This window comes from Stylophora pistillata, chromosome 14 (genome assembly GCF_964205215.1).
Source record: "Stylophora pistillata chromosome 14, jaStyPist1.2, whole genome shotgun sequence".
Lineage (NCBI taxonomy): Eukaryota > Metazoa > Cnidaria > Anthozoa > Scleractinia > Pocilloporidae > Stylophora > Stylophora pistillata.
This window is the reverse complement of record NC_142532.1, coordinates 2,656,072-2,671,170: the sequence shown is the minus strand read 5'-3', so window position 1 is coordinate 2,671,170 and position 15,099 is coordinate 2,656,072. Positions and strand designations below refer to the sequence as shown.

Sequence of the window (15,099 nt, the reverse complement as noted above, 5' to 3'; positions counted from 1 at the left end):
GTTGTGTTTACACCTTTTCTTTCACGCTAACATCAGTCTGCATATTCTCCATACTGCCCTTTATACATTTCCCATGGTGCTGACAAGGAGAATTTGTTTAACTTGTTTGTAAGTTTTGTACGGGAATGATCTTACCCGATGTTGACCCATTTTTGGCCCGAGAAAGTACTCCTTTTATTTCCTGAGAGAAAAATTATACCCTCAAACATGAAACGAAGAAAAAAAAATAGGACAAACCGATGTCTTTTCTATTCTAGAGCGTTTCTCTGAAGGGTTTTATAAAATGTTAAAAATATATATATATCGTGAATAATTCATCCAGTTGTCCTACTCTTTAAGACAACAACCCTTGAAATAACCCCCCCCCCCCCCATTAAAGTACTTGCCCAACGCCCCTCCCTTCCCCCCTCATTCGGAAACATCTCCACTGAAAAACCAATGATATTACGCGAGGGATTCGAAGAAGCGCCCGCTTCGATCTTCAAATTTTCCCCGTAATCCCTCGCGCTTTGCATCGACACCAGTCGATTGACATGTTACATCTGATTGAAGGTTACTTGTAACTAACAAGAAACAAAACGAAAGTAAAAAGGATAAGAGGAGTGGACGTCGAATAAGAATTTTAATTTAAACAGCAGAAAAGAGGAAAGACAGTGACTGTATCTAACAAGAAACAAAACGAAAGTAAAAAGGTTACGAGGAGTGGACGTCGAATAAGAATTCATATTTAAACAGCAGAAAAGAAAAAAGACGGTGATTTTTTAAACTGCATCTGCTTTGGCTGGAAGAGCGCTATGATTGGCTAATGCTATAATTGAATAGCAATCAAATCCTTCAAAGGAAGGATCTCAGACTGCGTAATTACAAGCAATTTAATTGACGAAGGGCAACTCAAATTTTTAATGCCCTTTTTATTTTAAAATACATCAGATGTTTTTTAATCAACGTTTGCCAACCTCTCGACAGTTTTTTTTTTCAACTAACCACTTCTTCCTTCTCTCTTAAAAATCCAACCGCTAGTATTTTTCTCTACCTTTGACATAGCTGGTTTTCCTTCCAATTTGATGAGGGATTGTCAGTTTTTGCGACCAGAACATATCTGTAAAAAAGTCACACACGAAACATAAAATGTACATATTTTGTGATTAAATCTGCTCTATTTCGACGTTTCTATTTACACAAAATTATCTTGTTTATTTTTTAAAATTTCCAGAGAAATATTCGAAGACAGCGTACAATGAATTCGAAGGCAGCTACATGCTATTCAGAATCGTCTGTAATGTACAGTAGAATAGTAGTCTGATTAAATGACTTCACTTCATCGAAATGGCGACATAACAACCGTTTATTTTCTCGCCAGCTAACCATAACAGAAAAAAAAATAATAAGTGAGCGAAGTAGTACCTTGAAGAGGTTATATGAAAATACTTTTCCTTTGCGTTTAAGAGCTAGTCTGTAATAAGAGTACCCTTTTCAAGTTCAATAAATGATTTTTCTGTGAATGCGCAAGTTACAAGGTGAACGAAATTCGTCAGTATACTGATGTGAAAATAAAAAAGGTTACTTTCCTCCTAGAGAAGCCTCAGCTCGGAAGTTTCTTGTTTCTTGTCGTGGAACACAATTGGATAGAACCTGTTTCCTTTCGATTGCGCGCCGCTTTCTTGTTTGGTCAGATCATGAAATCGTTCTTCGTTCGTTTTTCTCTCGGCTGCGGCACTGGCTTTCTTTTGCTCCTTGAGGCGATATCTCTTTCGGCAACACATCCACACATAGAAATACGCAAGAAAACAGAAAAACAACACTGCAGCGACCAAGAAAAAAATGATGAAAGCCAAAGGCGCGCGGTGAAAGAACATTTTGACCGCCCGGTGATTTTCAGCTAGGACAACGATGGTGTTTTCTTAGTTCTGCGCTCGGCAGGGAGAAAACCATAACATCAAGTAATTCAACTGAAGATGAAAGCAGGTGTTTCGTGTCGAAATTTGTTGCAAATACAAAGTATTGACCGTAAGTAATAGTGACTTGAAATTGCATTTATCAACCGAAGTAGAACTCTTTATGTAATTCTTTTGAGTTCAGCGGAAACTCTTTCCCTGAAGTAACAATCATTTCTGACGTATATACACAGGATGATAGACTCTTTGTGATATCGCTGTATAACACAAAACCAATTTAAGTACATCTTTTGTGTTTGTTCCGTCCATACGTCATTGAAAACCATTTCAGAAATCTCCTCATCCAATGAAGATCCCAGCAAATTCACAGCGCAAATTCGAAGTGCGAAATCAAACGGCAGAGCAATTTGTTGTAGATTTATCATTTGCTACCATGAAGTAGCTTAGTAAACCTAACAAAGAATGCCCTTGATCGATATTGAAACAAGAAGTGTTTGATTTTTGTTGTCTTGTAGGAAAATCGCACCGGCAAAGATAACCTATTATGTATCAGATCTACATAGATTTGAAATATCTACCTGTTCAAAATGAAAACTTTGGCAACAGCACAACCGCTTTTAGCCACTTGAAGTCATGACAAACATAAAATATGAAATCATATTAGTAAAACATTGACCTGGAAATTTTTCAATTAAAAAAAAAAAATAGTGAGGCAGTTATACTGGTTAGAGAAGATCTATGAACGTCCAAACAGGTTTGGTAATAAAAATATCAACACACCACCGATTTTAAATCTTAAATAGTGAATACATAACAGGACATCCTCTCGGCGCAAATGATGAGCTCACGAGATGTTCAGTCCAATTTTATCTTTCCAGTTAAATGCGGTTTTTCAGAGTAATATTTCGTGTTAAATAAGCAACCTGCATAAAGACGAAAATTTGGAAAAATGACCACGGCTCAAAGGGCTATAAATTCAGCTGAAATTTTACAAACGCCCAGGTTTAAAAGAAAACCCTTCCTTCCTGTTAAAAGGTTTTACGAACTAACCAGATGGCGCTCAAGAAGTGCGCTAAAACTGCATAAAAAAAATACGGGAAAAATTCCATTTTCAAGTGATTAATCCGCACCGTTTTATTTTTTCATCTATTTTGCTAATCGCGTATCTTACAATTCAACTTCAAAAACGTGACTCTTTACTGTGAATATTTACAAAGGAGAATCCGCCATGATTAGTTCTATCTACAAAGTTCAATGTACGCTCAAAGATTAAAATAAAACTCAAGAGTGCAACTAGAAAACGTGAACTAAAATGATTTCACAAAAATACTTTTTTAAAAATGGCAGATTTTTCAATTTCTATATCTTAATCGAGGGACCTTACACTTAAGTTAAACGAGTAACATTCCATCTTTATGTCAAGTGGTAATCTAATGTTTAAATGTAATAGTATTATTATATTAAGCATCAGTACGTTTTCCCAAACTGTTCGAAAATGGGAATCGGTGATGCCACTGTTTGAAATCTCTGCCAAGAAAAGAAAACATATATATTAATCATTATTTATCCCAAGAGCTGTTAATTAACTTCTGCTCGTTTAACACAGTCATCTAGAAAGTACCTTCAAGGGTTAGAAATAAATTAAAGACACATTCCGTTTACGTTTGAGAGATAGTTATATCATACACCAATCCATAAGGCACAAATAATTTCTTGCAGTAACTAAGAGACCACAAATCGAAATCACAAGACATAGTTGCAAAGTAGGAACTGTGTTGTTCTCACCGAAGGCGTAATATGTCTGTCTATGTTTTCTTCTCTGAAATGCTTAGTTCCATAGGGAAGACTAAAAGAAATAAGACAAAAACGTTGAAAATTGTGATACAAAATAAAATTTTAAACTAAGTGATGTGCGGGTGTTGCTGCTTACCAGATCAACATGAAATTGGTTAAGTTGGCTTCCTTTTCTCCGCTCTGTGATTGGTCTAAAAAACTCGCGCCATTTTTTCAATTAATTAGAGGTAAACTTGAACCAGACGCGTGGTGGTGATACACGTTTTCCCACGCTTAAGAATCTTTTATTTCGCGAGTTCTCATTGGCTCATTCGAATATTTTACCTTAAATCTGATTGGTTGTTCTCATACCAAACTCACCTTCCATATTGTGACGTTGTGTGTAGTAGAGGATCATATGGTCGCTCGCGATGAGTAAATGGAACAAACCTGAAACGATCAGGAGATCAACATGTAACTTCTCCCTCTAAATCAAAACACTGGTCAGAAGACAGGTAGTGAGAATTATGAAAATAACCATGGAAGACTCGACACAATACATTATGATACAACAAAATTCTAAGAACTAAAATCTAATAAATGTGTGAGATTAAGGAGAATTACACGCAGATCTCAAAGGTCACCTCGTGGTGAGTTCACCAAACCTTGAGGAGATGATGAACAGTACACCCAACAAGATCAATGGAAATTGAGTCCAACGAAGAGTCAAGAGAAGGAACGTTCCTGGGCGTCCTGTGACATAAGTCCATGTAAGAAGTAGATTGAAGAGATGGCGATTAATTGAATCTCCTTCATTGTATGATTACAGATGGAACTGTCAGCTGTGAAAAGATTTCTCAGAGGAAAGACAACTGATGATGCTCACATTTCAAGGAAAGATTTTGTTGAACTGGAAGCCTCTTTGCCAGACTAGATTCTACCAGCAAGTGTCATTTCGATTCTGTAGTGTGAAATATGGAGGTCTCTTCTATTCAATAAGGAAAGAAATCTGACCTGTTCTAATGAAGGAGTTCACGAATGGGAATGATTAAATGAAAGTAATTTCACAGAGAACGTGAAAGGTAAGATCGAGTCTGTTCTCGAGTTAGGTGGCCCATTTAGCCGGTGTTGATCTCGGTTCCAGGATTTCATAAGGAAATTGAATATTATTTGGAGTAGTTTTCAATCAAGCGTCGAAAGAAATCCATCAGTGTAAAGTAAATAACTTCGGTTTTGCTTTACGCAACAGTTGGTCCAGAAAAAAAGCATGCCACCCTATCCACCAATCAGATGCAAGTAACTTGAACCAAGCACGATTTGGACACAAGCGTTTTCCCGCGCTTTAGACAGTTTGCCTGTTTTGTTTTTGTTTTTTTTCTTTCATTGACTGAATGTGATATTTTTCTCCCTCTAATTGGTTGTTGGGATTGTTAGTGCTGCAATACCCCAGTTTTAAGCGGAAGAATGGCAAAGGCAAAAGCAGCGTTCTAGCATCAGTCAACAGAGGAAAGAATGAAAGATTACAGAACATTTTTTAAAAACTGGATACAAAGGAGTCCAAGTGTTTGTCAAAGATAACCAGAGAACTCAGTGAAAAACCTTAAGAGACTGAGCCGATTTTAACAACATGAGGCTCTTTCTGGAGTATCATGATACAAAGCAGTGTTTCTGACATTACTTAATCATCCATAAGCTTCATTTGGTAACACAACGTTCAAACGTCAGGCATACGTAAGGGGATACATTCTGGCCGGCCGCACGCCAATTTCCCGCGCAAAATTCCAAAGGAGAACTTTTGGAACAACCGCTGTTACACAAAATATGCAAAAGAAAAACGAAATGTTAAACAGAATCCGTAAACGGAAAGAAAAGTAGAGAAAAGGAAAACTCAGAACTTTTCAACCACAAAGCTAATCCGCTGATCTTCCTTTTTGTTCAGTTTGAGCTTTATCAAAAATGTCACACGGTTTCAAACACCATGACTTACTCGTTCGTGTGGTTTTTATAACTCTTGTAAGACAACTTGGTTCTGTGACAGCCAGAAAGCACGCCACCGCTACTACAACGTTTGCACATGCACAGACATTTGACCACTGTGTTTACACTTTATAACTACAGTGAGTCGAGGAAGTTAGGTAACCAACATTTGATATGGTACTTGTCAAATCAGTAAATAGAAAACATACATAGTAACAGATGTGAAAGAATGCAAGAAAGATCCAAGCAATAAATGATCTTTTTACACGACTCGGGCAGTCAGAGGGCCAATAACTAAAATCAACCAATCAAAATGCTCTATTGCCGGTCAATATTCTTACATTATTACACGACTCGGGCAGTCAGAGGGCCAATAACTAAAATCAACCAATCAAAATGCTCTATGGCCGTTCCAATATTCTCTAAGTATTGGACCGGGCACTGTCCCGAATGGTCCCGAATGATACCGCACTTGTGTCCCTTTGAACTTCAGTCGTATAATAAATCTCTTATTAACCAAGCTTGCTCGGGACCGTACTGGAAGAATATCAGCCCTCGGTCTTTTTTGTACGGACCTCGCTGCGCTCAGTTGGTACTGTCAAGACCTAGGGCCGATATTCTCCCAGTGCGGCCCTCGCGCTTGGTTAATAAGATATACACCCCACCTCAGGAAATCGGGACGCCTGGCGGGACAGAGGTCAAGGAGCGAGTTCTGGGGACGAAATTGAGAATCCATATATCGTCCTGGTTGAATAGAAATGGCAAGGGCTTACGGTAATTTGCGAAACGAAACGAAACGAAACGAAATTGGTATTTTGCGAAACAAGGCATCTAGCGAGAACAGTTTTCGAAGAGAGGGATTAATACTTGAATTTCTTGCCGCGTCTGTAAGCCTGTCTTTGCTTTATCTGGCAAGACAATTTTCGGGAGCAGAGCGCCTAAAGAAATTGTCTGCGAACCTTAATTTAATTTAATTAATAATTAATAACTTCTAGAACGCTATTTTCATTCAATGATCAACAGCGCTTAACAACTTAGAATACTACAGTAAATTCAAATTCATAAAACTAATTACATGTATGTTAAAAATAAGAATAATATGGAATATCCATAATAAGGATCTTAATTAGGAATAAGGATCTTAATAAGGAACTTAATTAGTAATACTAATAAAAGTAATTGTCAGACAGGGTACTTTGAGAAAGCTGCACGAAATAGATAAGTTTTCAGCTTACATTTAAAAATGGAAAATGATTGAATATCACGTAATTCAGCTGGCAGAGCATTCCATAAGTACGGGGCAGCAGCAGAGAATGATCTGTCCCCCAACGCGACAAGCATTTTCCCCTTAGGAGGGTCAAGTAATAAACTTTGATTTCATCTAAGATTACATACAGACCTAGGCTTGATGTTAATTAGTTCAATGATATACCTAGGCACCCATCCATGAATAGCTTTAAATGTTAAAATTATGATCTTAAAATGAACACGATGTTGTACTGGTAACCAGTGAGGTTGACAAAGCGCAGGAGAAATATGCGAATACTTACTTGAACCCAGTACAAGTCTAGCCGCAGCATTCTGCACACGTTGCAGTTTGGCTATTTGCGACTTAGGAAGGCCATACAAAAGTCCATTACAATAGTCTAAACGAAACCTTGTTTCGTTTCGTTTCGCAAATTACCGTAAGCCGATGGCAAGTACAAGTACATCAAACACACTTAGTCCACATTTCCAGATACGATTCAGACATTTCCCGATATGATTTAGTGTTTCAGTTGAAAGAAGCTTGCACTTGCATCAACATAAGGTGTTAGGACACGAAAGGTTCACAACTCACTTATCATCTATCACTCTTGTTACCCATTCATCAGCTTTCATGTCAGCTCTAGGAGAGAGAGAGAGAGATAAAAATATCAGACAGTGAATGGTTTGAGCCAAAGAATATCATTTCACCTTTTCATTCCCAAGATCAAATTAGAAATTCTCCTTACTGTCTGCCATGCAATTCTCATTATGTAAGTTTAGAGAATTTGGTATTGGATCAACTAGCAATCCCCCAATTTCTATTTTTCTTTACTGTCTCATCACTCGTCTACTTGATACTGTATTAATATCACAGGGAAAATTTTATCTTGGTCACTTAGGGGAGTTTAAGGGTAAATCATGTAGTTTAATTAATCACAGTTCCTCAGTGTCCATTTTTAAAAACAAACTCAAAACTTTCGTTTTTAAAAAAGCACTTTTATAATTTTACTATTGTGTTGCTCTTGTTAAGCGCTTTTGCACTTTGAGGATACTAGCACCATATAAATACTTTATCATCATCATCATCATCATCATCATCATCATCATCATCATCATTATTATTATTCAATTAATCATCATCAAGGTAAAAGTAGTCCTAAGAAGGACTGTTGTTAGTAGTAATGACTGACGTTTCCAAAATTTTGGCACAATGAAGTCAGCATCACAAAAGAAATTAATTCTTTGTAATAAATTTATGTTAGTATCTTACGTTCATATATCTTAACCCTTCAACACTCAAGATCAGCTGATTCTTAATTCTCCTCCCTAGCTGCTACACTTTTCCTTGTAAAGTAGTCATGAGAATTTAGTGTTAGATCAAGATATCAACTTTTACCTGATAAGTTTGAGTAATCTCATTACTTTTTCATTGTATAATGTATATATATATCTTATTAACCAAGCGTGAGGGCCGTACTGGGAGAATATCGGCCTGGGGTCTTGACAGTATGGACCGAGCGCAGCTCGGTCCGTACAAAAAAGACCAAGGGCCGATATTCTGCCAGTACGGTCCCGAGCAAGCTTGGTTAATAAGAGATTTATTATACGGCTGAAGTTCAAAGGGACACAAGTGCAGTATCATTCGGGACCATTCAGGACAGCGCCCGGTCCAATACTGAGAGAATATTGACCAGCAATAGAGCATTTTGATTGGTTGATTTTAGTTATTGGCCCTCTGACTGCGCGAGTTGTGTAATAAATGTGGATATGATATTAGGGGGAGAAGTCTTCTAAACTTAAACCTGCTTTTCACTTTAAAGCTTAGTAATCCTCCAACATTTACCTTGCATCCTCTGCCGAGAGGTAAGAAGTAGCCACCCTCAATGTTGGATTAAGAGGTTTGTGTCTCTGCTGCCACACCTCATTTGGAGTACGGAATGGACCCTAGAGTTAAAAAACAATTGTTCGTATATAACCAATCCTAGAGACTGTTGCTACATTTAAGTGTGCCATGTAGAAGCTGAGCTCTATACAGTTCCAATGCTAGGACTGTAAATTCATTGATATTTAAGAACCAATCACATAAAAGATACAGAGCAATACATAAGCTACATCATGCATGCTTTTTGATTGTTTCTTACTTGCGATCTATTGGAGGACAGATTCATAGATGATGTCACCATTAACAAGTTTAACAAATAGGTTCCATTTTGCTGTGGATCTGAACATTAATCGATCACCAAAGACATCTTACCACATTTGGACAACTTCTGTAATTTATGCAACTGGATGGAATCTATTTGTTAATCACATAGTGGTTTAAGTTTCAAGATTATGGAGGAATCTCTGGTGTGTTACCATTCATAAACTTCTAAGCAGTACCTCCATGTGGTACTGAGTAGTTTTCTTTGCAAAGTGGGTATAACTTTAAAGTCTGTGGATGAAACCCTCGCATGTGACCGCAATCAAATGACAGCTTTGGAGAAGTACTTTCATTTTTGTCCTGACTTTTGAGTCCATGGGTAAATTTAAAAGGGAAACTTCACATCTTTCTTCTTGTGTGCAAAGTTGCAGGAAAATCTTGAGGTTTTTGCCAAATGAAAGAAAAAAATTCACAGCTGATTTATATTTCAGGAAGCAAATCATACCTCACACTTGAAAAAAAAAAAAAAAAAAATTTACAAATCATGCTCACCTTTCTGTAAAATCTCTACATCAAATATAGACCCAGGTTTCCTACCCTCACCCTAGTGTGTGACCATTCAATTGAAAACTTCTGAATAGTTCTTTTCATCTTATCCTAAAGGTTATATTGTTTATTCACTTCTTACTTGTACTTTTGCTGTTGATTTCATAGATATTGGTGGAAGAGGCACAGTCTTCGACTCCCTTGTAACCATTTTCACACTTTGTGATTGATTAAGAATCTGTGCTGCATCAGATTTCAGCTTCTGCCGGCTTCTGTGGCTAAGAGGTCTTGCCTTCCTCAGCTCAATCTCTTTTGCTGATGATTGTGGTGGGAAAAAGGGTGAGTTGTATACTCCAGGAATTTGATGAGTGCTGATGTAATAATGTGTTTCTCTCGCTTTTCTTTCTCTTGCAAGCTACAATAAGAAATTGACGAGAAGTATATGTTTCACACAGTGTTTTATCAATGTTACAGTGACTAATGTTCTACAACCTGTACCTTCCTACTACTGTGGGTTGCAAGTGAGCTGTGAGCTTATTCCTGTTTCTCTAAGAAAACTTCTCTTTGCATTACCTTTTCTTCCATCTCTTTTTTCTGTTCCTTTTCTTGTTTTGATTTAAGTGCAAACTCCTCCAACTCTTTCCTGAGACCATGAATAAAACATTTAACATGCTTTTAACATTTAGCTCCGACGAAGGGCTAACGCTCGAAACGTCAGCTTTTGTAATCGTTACGGTGGCCAATTTACCACTTCAACTTTGTTGATATATCCAAATTATTTAACATTATAAAACATTTAACATGCATTTAACATTTAGCTCTGACGAAGGGCTAACGCTTGAAACGTCAGCTTTTGTAATCGTTATGGTGGCCAATTTACCACTTCAACTTTGTTGATATATCCAAATTATTTAACATTATCAGTATTAGCTAAAAAATACCTTTGTCACCTGTACATATAATATCACAACGTTAACTTAAATTGCTGTGCATAACAGTAAAACCTTGATTCTCTATACACTTGAAGAGGAATGACAAATGCTTACTTCAACACAGAAGAATGTGTTTCGGTCAGCATAGGAGAGCAGATATGTTGCCGAGAAAATTGAACAGCAAGTCCATTCCCCAATTCAATGATTTTCACCGTAGTAGCAATGAATCTCTAAGCCTTACATTCCCAAGATCTTATTACTAATTCCTTGTACTGTCTAGCACACAATTCTTATGATGTTGGTTTGGAGAATTTGGTATTGGATCAGCTAATAATCTCTGACTGATAGTTTTCTTTCTTCTCATCACTTGTCGGCTTGATTCTGTATTGATATTCTAAGGAGAAATTCTGTCTTGGTCAAAGTTAAAACCATGGAAACTGGGAGGGTATATAGAGAAAGATGTACTTTTTCATCTTGTCAAGAGCATGGAACAAAGAAAAATTCTGAGTCCCCATGAGGAATCAAACCTCATGGGGACTCAATTTTTTTCTGTGTCCCACACTGTTGATAAGACAAAAAACATCTTTCTCTATTTCTTTATTGAGCTCAAAATTTACCTCCTTTCATATTCTTTTTCGGAGGATATATATTCATTAGAGTAACAGGGTAAGTTCTCTCTTACCGAACCGCTTCATTCTTGATAATGACTCCTTCTAAGTACCTCTTGCGACTGTAATAATTGTAGATGTATTTGCGGATATAATAACCTGGATTAAAATGGACAGTTTAAAAGGTGAGGCTTTATTTCGTAGAAACTGTGATAAAAATTAAACAAAACTTTTATTTCACATCATTTAACTACTTGTGATTGAAAGCAGAGCTTTAATTACCTCTCCAGAGTTTCTGAATCTGAAAGAAAAAGTGTATTAACTTCTCAGTTAGAACATTCAATGCAAAGCCCTCGCTAGAAATAAATGCAAGGTTATCAAAAAATTACATAATTCTGTAGCCTTGGTTTTTACTTACCAGTGTTGCTTGCTTGTTGAAGAAATCAATGCGCATCTTGGTTACTTTTTCCTAATAAGAGAATAATTTTTGGTCAAATATTCATATATTATTTTAAAGAAGTCTAAAAATTTTCCATTTGTACAAATTCCAATTTTTAAAGAGACACATACTTCAACAACCAATATTAAGTCTGACAAAGTTCAACCAAGTTCAATCTTGGGTTCGGAATTTATATTTTGCTTTGACAAAATTCAATGTCATACAAATGTACCTCCTTGATGTGCTTAACTTTGAATGATTAACACAAAAAAACTTGCTGTGCTCACTCTTGGGTCAAAAATTTTTTCTATACATCTCTCCCACTCAGTCAATAAAATTGTACATAGTACCTAGGGCAATACATTTTTTAACACAAACAACTGTACAGTGATGAAAAGAAAGCCTTAATAGCCTCACCTGTACAATCCGTCTGTATATTTCTCTGCCTTTATGTCCACGAAAATGTCTTTGTATTGTAGTGGCACTATAATGAAGAAATCTGCGGAAAAAATTTTGTACTTTTCTGATAAGAATGAGATGATGACAAATAACATTATTTATTACACAACTCAGGCAGTCAGAGGGCCAATAACTAAAATCAACCAATCAAAATGCTCTGTTGCCAGTCCAATATTCTCTAAGTATTGGACCGGGCACTGTCCCGAATGGTCCCGAATGATACTGCACTTGTGTCCCTTTGAACTTCAGTCGTATAATAAATCTCTTATTAACCAAGCTTGCTTGGGACCGTACTGGAAGAATATCGTCCCTCGGTCTTTTTTGTACAGACCTCGCTACGCTCGGTCTGTACTGTCAAGACCTCGGGCCGATATTCTCCCAGTACGGCCCTCGCACTTGGTTAATAAGATATATTTATTACACGACTCAGGCAGTCAGAGGGCCAATAACTAAAATCAACCAATCAAAATGCTCTATTGCCGGTACAATATTCTCTAAGTATTGGACCAGGCGCTGTCCCAAATGGTCCTGAATGATACCGCACTTGTGTCCCTTTGAACTTCAGTCGTATAATAAATCTCTTATTAACCAAGCTTGCTCGGGACCGTACTGGAAGAATATCGGCCGTCGGTCTTTTTTGTACAGACCTCGCTGCACTCGTTCCATACTGTCAAGACCTCAGGCTGATATTCTCTCAGTACAGCCCTCGCACTTGGTTAATAAGATATATTTATTTCTCGGCAAGAGATACCTTCAGACAGCAAGGTTAATCCTTGAAATAGTAAGATTAATGCTTAACTCCCAAGATCTGATTGCTAATTCTCCCCTCTAGCTGCTTCACATTTCCTTGTGATTTAGCTACAAGAATTTGTTTTTAAATCAATATGACAACATCTACCTGATAAGCTTGAGAATTCTCATTTCCTGTTTGCTGGATTATGTAATAGTAATAGTAATAGTAATAGTAATAGTAATAGTAATAGTAATAGTAATAGTAATAGTAATAGTAATAGTAATAGTAATAGTAATAGTAATAGTAATAGTAATAGTAATCAAAGTTTAATGTCTTTACGTGGGGCATGGTTACCCATATTGCCCGAGCCAGAGGCTCTTGTATGAAACGCAAGACAACAACCCACCCATCCCACCCCAGGGGAGGACATCCATCACAAAGTAATCTCATGCGTGGGAAATTAACGTCTCCTGCCCCTAACCCTGCAGGAGACGGGACCTCCATTTATTCATCACTATCCGAGAAGACTAGAATATCTAAACCATTTCTTGATGTTATAGAAAGGCAGCATATTCTTCTCAATTATTTTAAGACCTTGAGTGTTGGTCCGGCTGGCCGGGGCTCAAACCCTCGACCTCCTGCACATTAGTCCAGTGCTCTATCCATTGAGCTAACCGGGAGGATATCATAGGGAGAATTTACATGTTGATCACTCCTGGGAGTTAATGGAATTTGAAAGCAGTGTGGAAGTCTTCCTGGCTGGTTCACAGCTTGCATTGTATAATGGGAAAAGACAAAATAGACCAATATGGATAGAAAATATTTTCCATGGGAAAAAGGCATCTAGGAAATGGAGCAACTTCCAAAAATCATCATTGGAATGGCATTTTACATGTACTTTACTGTTATTCATCTGTAATTCTTGACTACCCTTAATAAAGATACGAAGCAATATGCAGTTCTGTAACATGCACAGGTCCTACCTCAAGTAAGCTCGAACTTTAGTTCCTCTAAACCAACACTGGATTTTGAGTGCAGCCAGGAATTCTTTATTTCTTTGATCTTCGGCATCTCTGCAAATTCAACAACAAATTGCTATGAAAATGACAAAGCTGACGTAGTGTGCATGTGATCTTTGATAATGATCCTTGTATGCTTTGATATATGGTTCACGTCGATGGGCGATTGTAGAGAATTACTGCAATGCTTATTAATCAGTTTAGAGTTTTTCCTGTCAAATATATAGTGAGAGAATCATGTTTGAAAGCCTGTTGCTTGCGCGCAAGCTGCAATGAAACTCCGGCTTGTGATGGAAACACTACAGTCGCTTAGCTTCCTCCCGACAGAGTAGAACAATTTACGGTAAAAAAATATCTTAAACGATCACTGATCACCGACGTTTTTCGCCAAAGAAACTTATTGCATCGCTGGAGAGCACAATTATTACGTTGCAGAGTTGTTGGAAAAAAAAAAAATAAATAAATTCGAGTGGTTGTACCAAAAAGAACCTGGAAAAAAAGATAAATAAAAGGCACCCTTATAACTTCAAATAATCAATCAAACCTCTTTTTTTCGAATAACTGATCGACAACTTTGCCCCTTGATTCCATCAGTCTCACGAAAGTCGCCATTTCGTCTTTCTATCTTCTACATTGTTTCCATGGAAACGAAAGCCCTGCAACTCGTCAACCCCAATGTCTACGCTTCCACCGGCAACCGAGCGAGGACACTGCTAAACCGCCAAATAAATTAATCACCTTTCACTTTAATTCGCAATTCTAAAAGACCTAGATTCTTCAGTGTATTCGAGGATTACTTGAATACCTTAGTAGACGATTTCTTCACAACATGGTTTCTGACGAAGATTAGATTCTCGTTGTTACATTAAATGAAGCAAGAAAACTGGGAACTAGCAGGGCTCATTTGGCAACCGGCCCTTTCACTGCTAAAAATAGAATGTTGAATGAACAGGTGTCACACATCTATTCTCCTGGACCTTATGCAGTTCATGTTATTTTAATTTCCCAAATGATCTTGCTTCATCACGTTGCTAATTTGATTCTCTACTTACAAAGTAATTTTCCCGTGACTCGACTTGACAACCCACGTGCCCAACACGTGTGAGTGTTTTCACACCTCATTGGCCCTTCTGGCCATGGCCAGCGGAAAAAATGGCGAGGACATGCTTTAAAGATTTTCTTTTGTCCCATTTACAGCTACAAATTCAAGACAGAATTTATTCCGTGTTAGAAAATTGATCTCTAGCATCGATATAGCATTTTTTTCCTCTTTTGGTTTTAATAGTTCTCGTATTACTACAGCGAGGTCAAAGTCAAATTAGGGCTT

At 37.3% G+C, this 15,099-nt stretch overlaps 1 protein-coding gene across 4 annotated transcripts; it reads right to left on the bottom strand.

The window, feature by feature from the left end:
* Nucleotides 1–3,003: 3,003 nt before the first annotated feature.
* Nucleotides 3,004–14,815, bottom strand: LOC111323430 (spermatogenesis-associated protein 17). Of its 4 annotated transcripts, none has more exons than XM_088744493.1 (15): nt 14,578–14,815; nt 14,317–14,485; nt 13,737–13,826; nt 11,979–12,060; nt 11,541–11,591; nt 11,405–11,423; nt 11,197–11,281; nt 10,156–10,225; nt 9,725–9,997; nt 9,148–9,189; nt 8,737–8,837; nt 7,486–7,533; nt 4,050–4,118; nt 3,681–3,741; nt 3,004–3,422 (listed from the first exon to the last, which is right to left on the bottom strand). In XM_088744493.1, exons 2-15 carry the CDS (start codon nt 14,382–14,384, stop codon nt 3,363–3,365), a joined length of 1,119 nt encoding a protein of 372 aa, XP_088600619.1. In that variant the 5' UTR covers nt 14,385–14,485; nt 14,578–14,815; the 3' UTR covers nt 3,004–3,362. The 4 variants fall into 4 exon arrangements, with proteins under 4 accessions (XP_088600619.1, XP_088600620.1, XP_022782507.2 ...); XM_088744494.1 differs by having other exon boundaries at nt 14,317–14,482; XM_022926772.2 differs by lacking the exon at nt 9,148–9,189 and having other exon boundaries at nt 9,731–9,997; nt 14,578–14,814.
* Nucleotides 14,816–15,099: the final 284 nt, after the last annotated feature.

Excerpts from the sequence above, each read along its gene's own strand:
- LOC111323430 (XM_088744493.1), bottom strand. The coding sequence starts at position 14,384 with ATGGCGACTTTCGTGAGACTGATGGAATCAAGGGGCAAAGTTGTCGAT. Across the intron at positions 4,119-7,485 it reads ACAAGAGTGATAGATGATAA|GTTTGTTCCATTTACTCATC; the intron begins GTGAGTTGTGAA and ends TGATCGTTTCAG. Across the intron at positions 3,742-4,049 it reads ACAACGTCACAATATGGAAG|TCTTCCCTATGGAACTAAGC; the intron begins GTGAGTTTGGTA and ends TATTTCTTTTAG.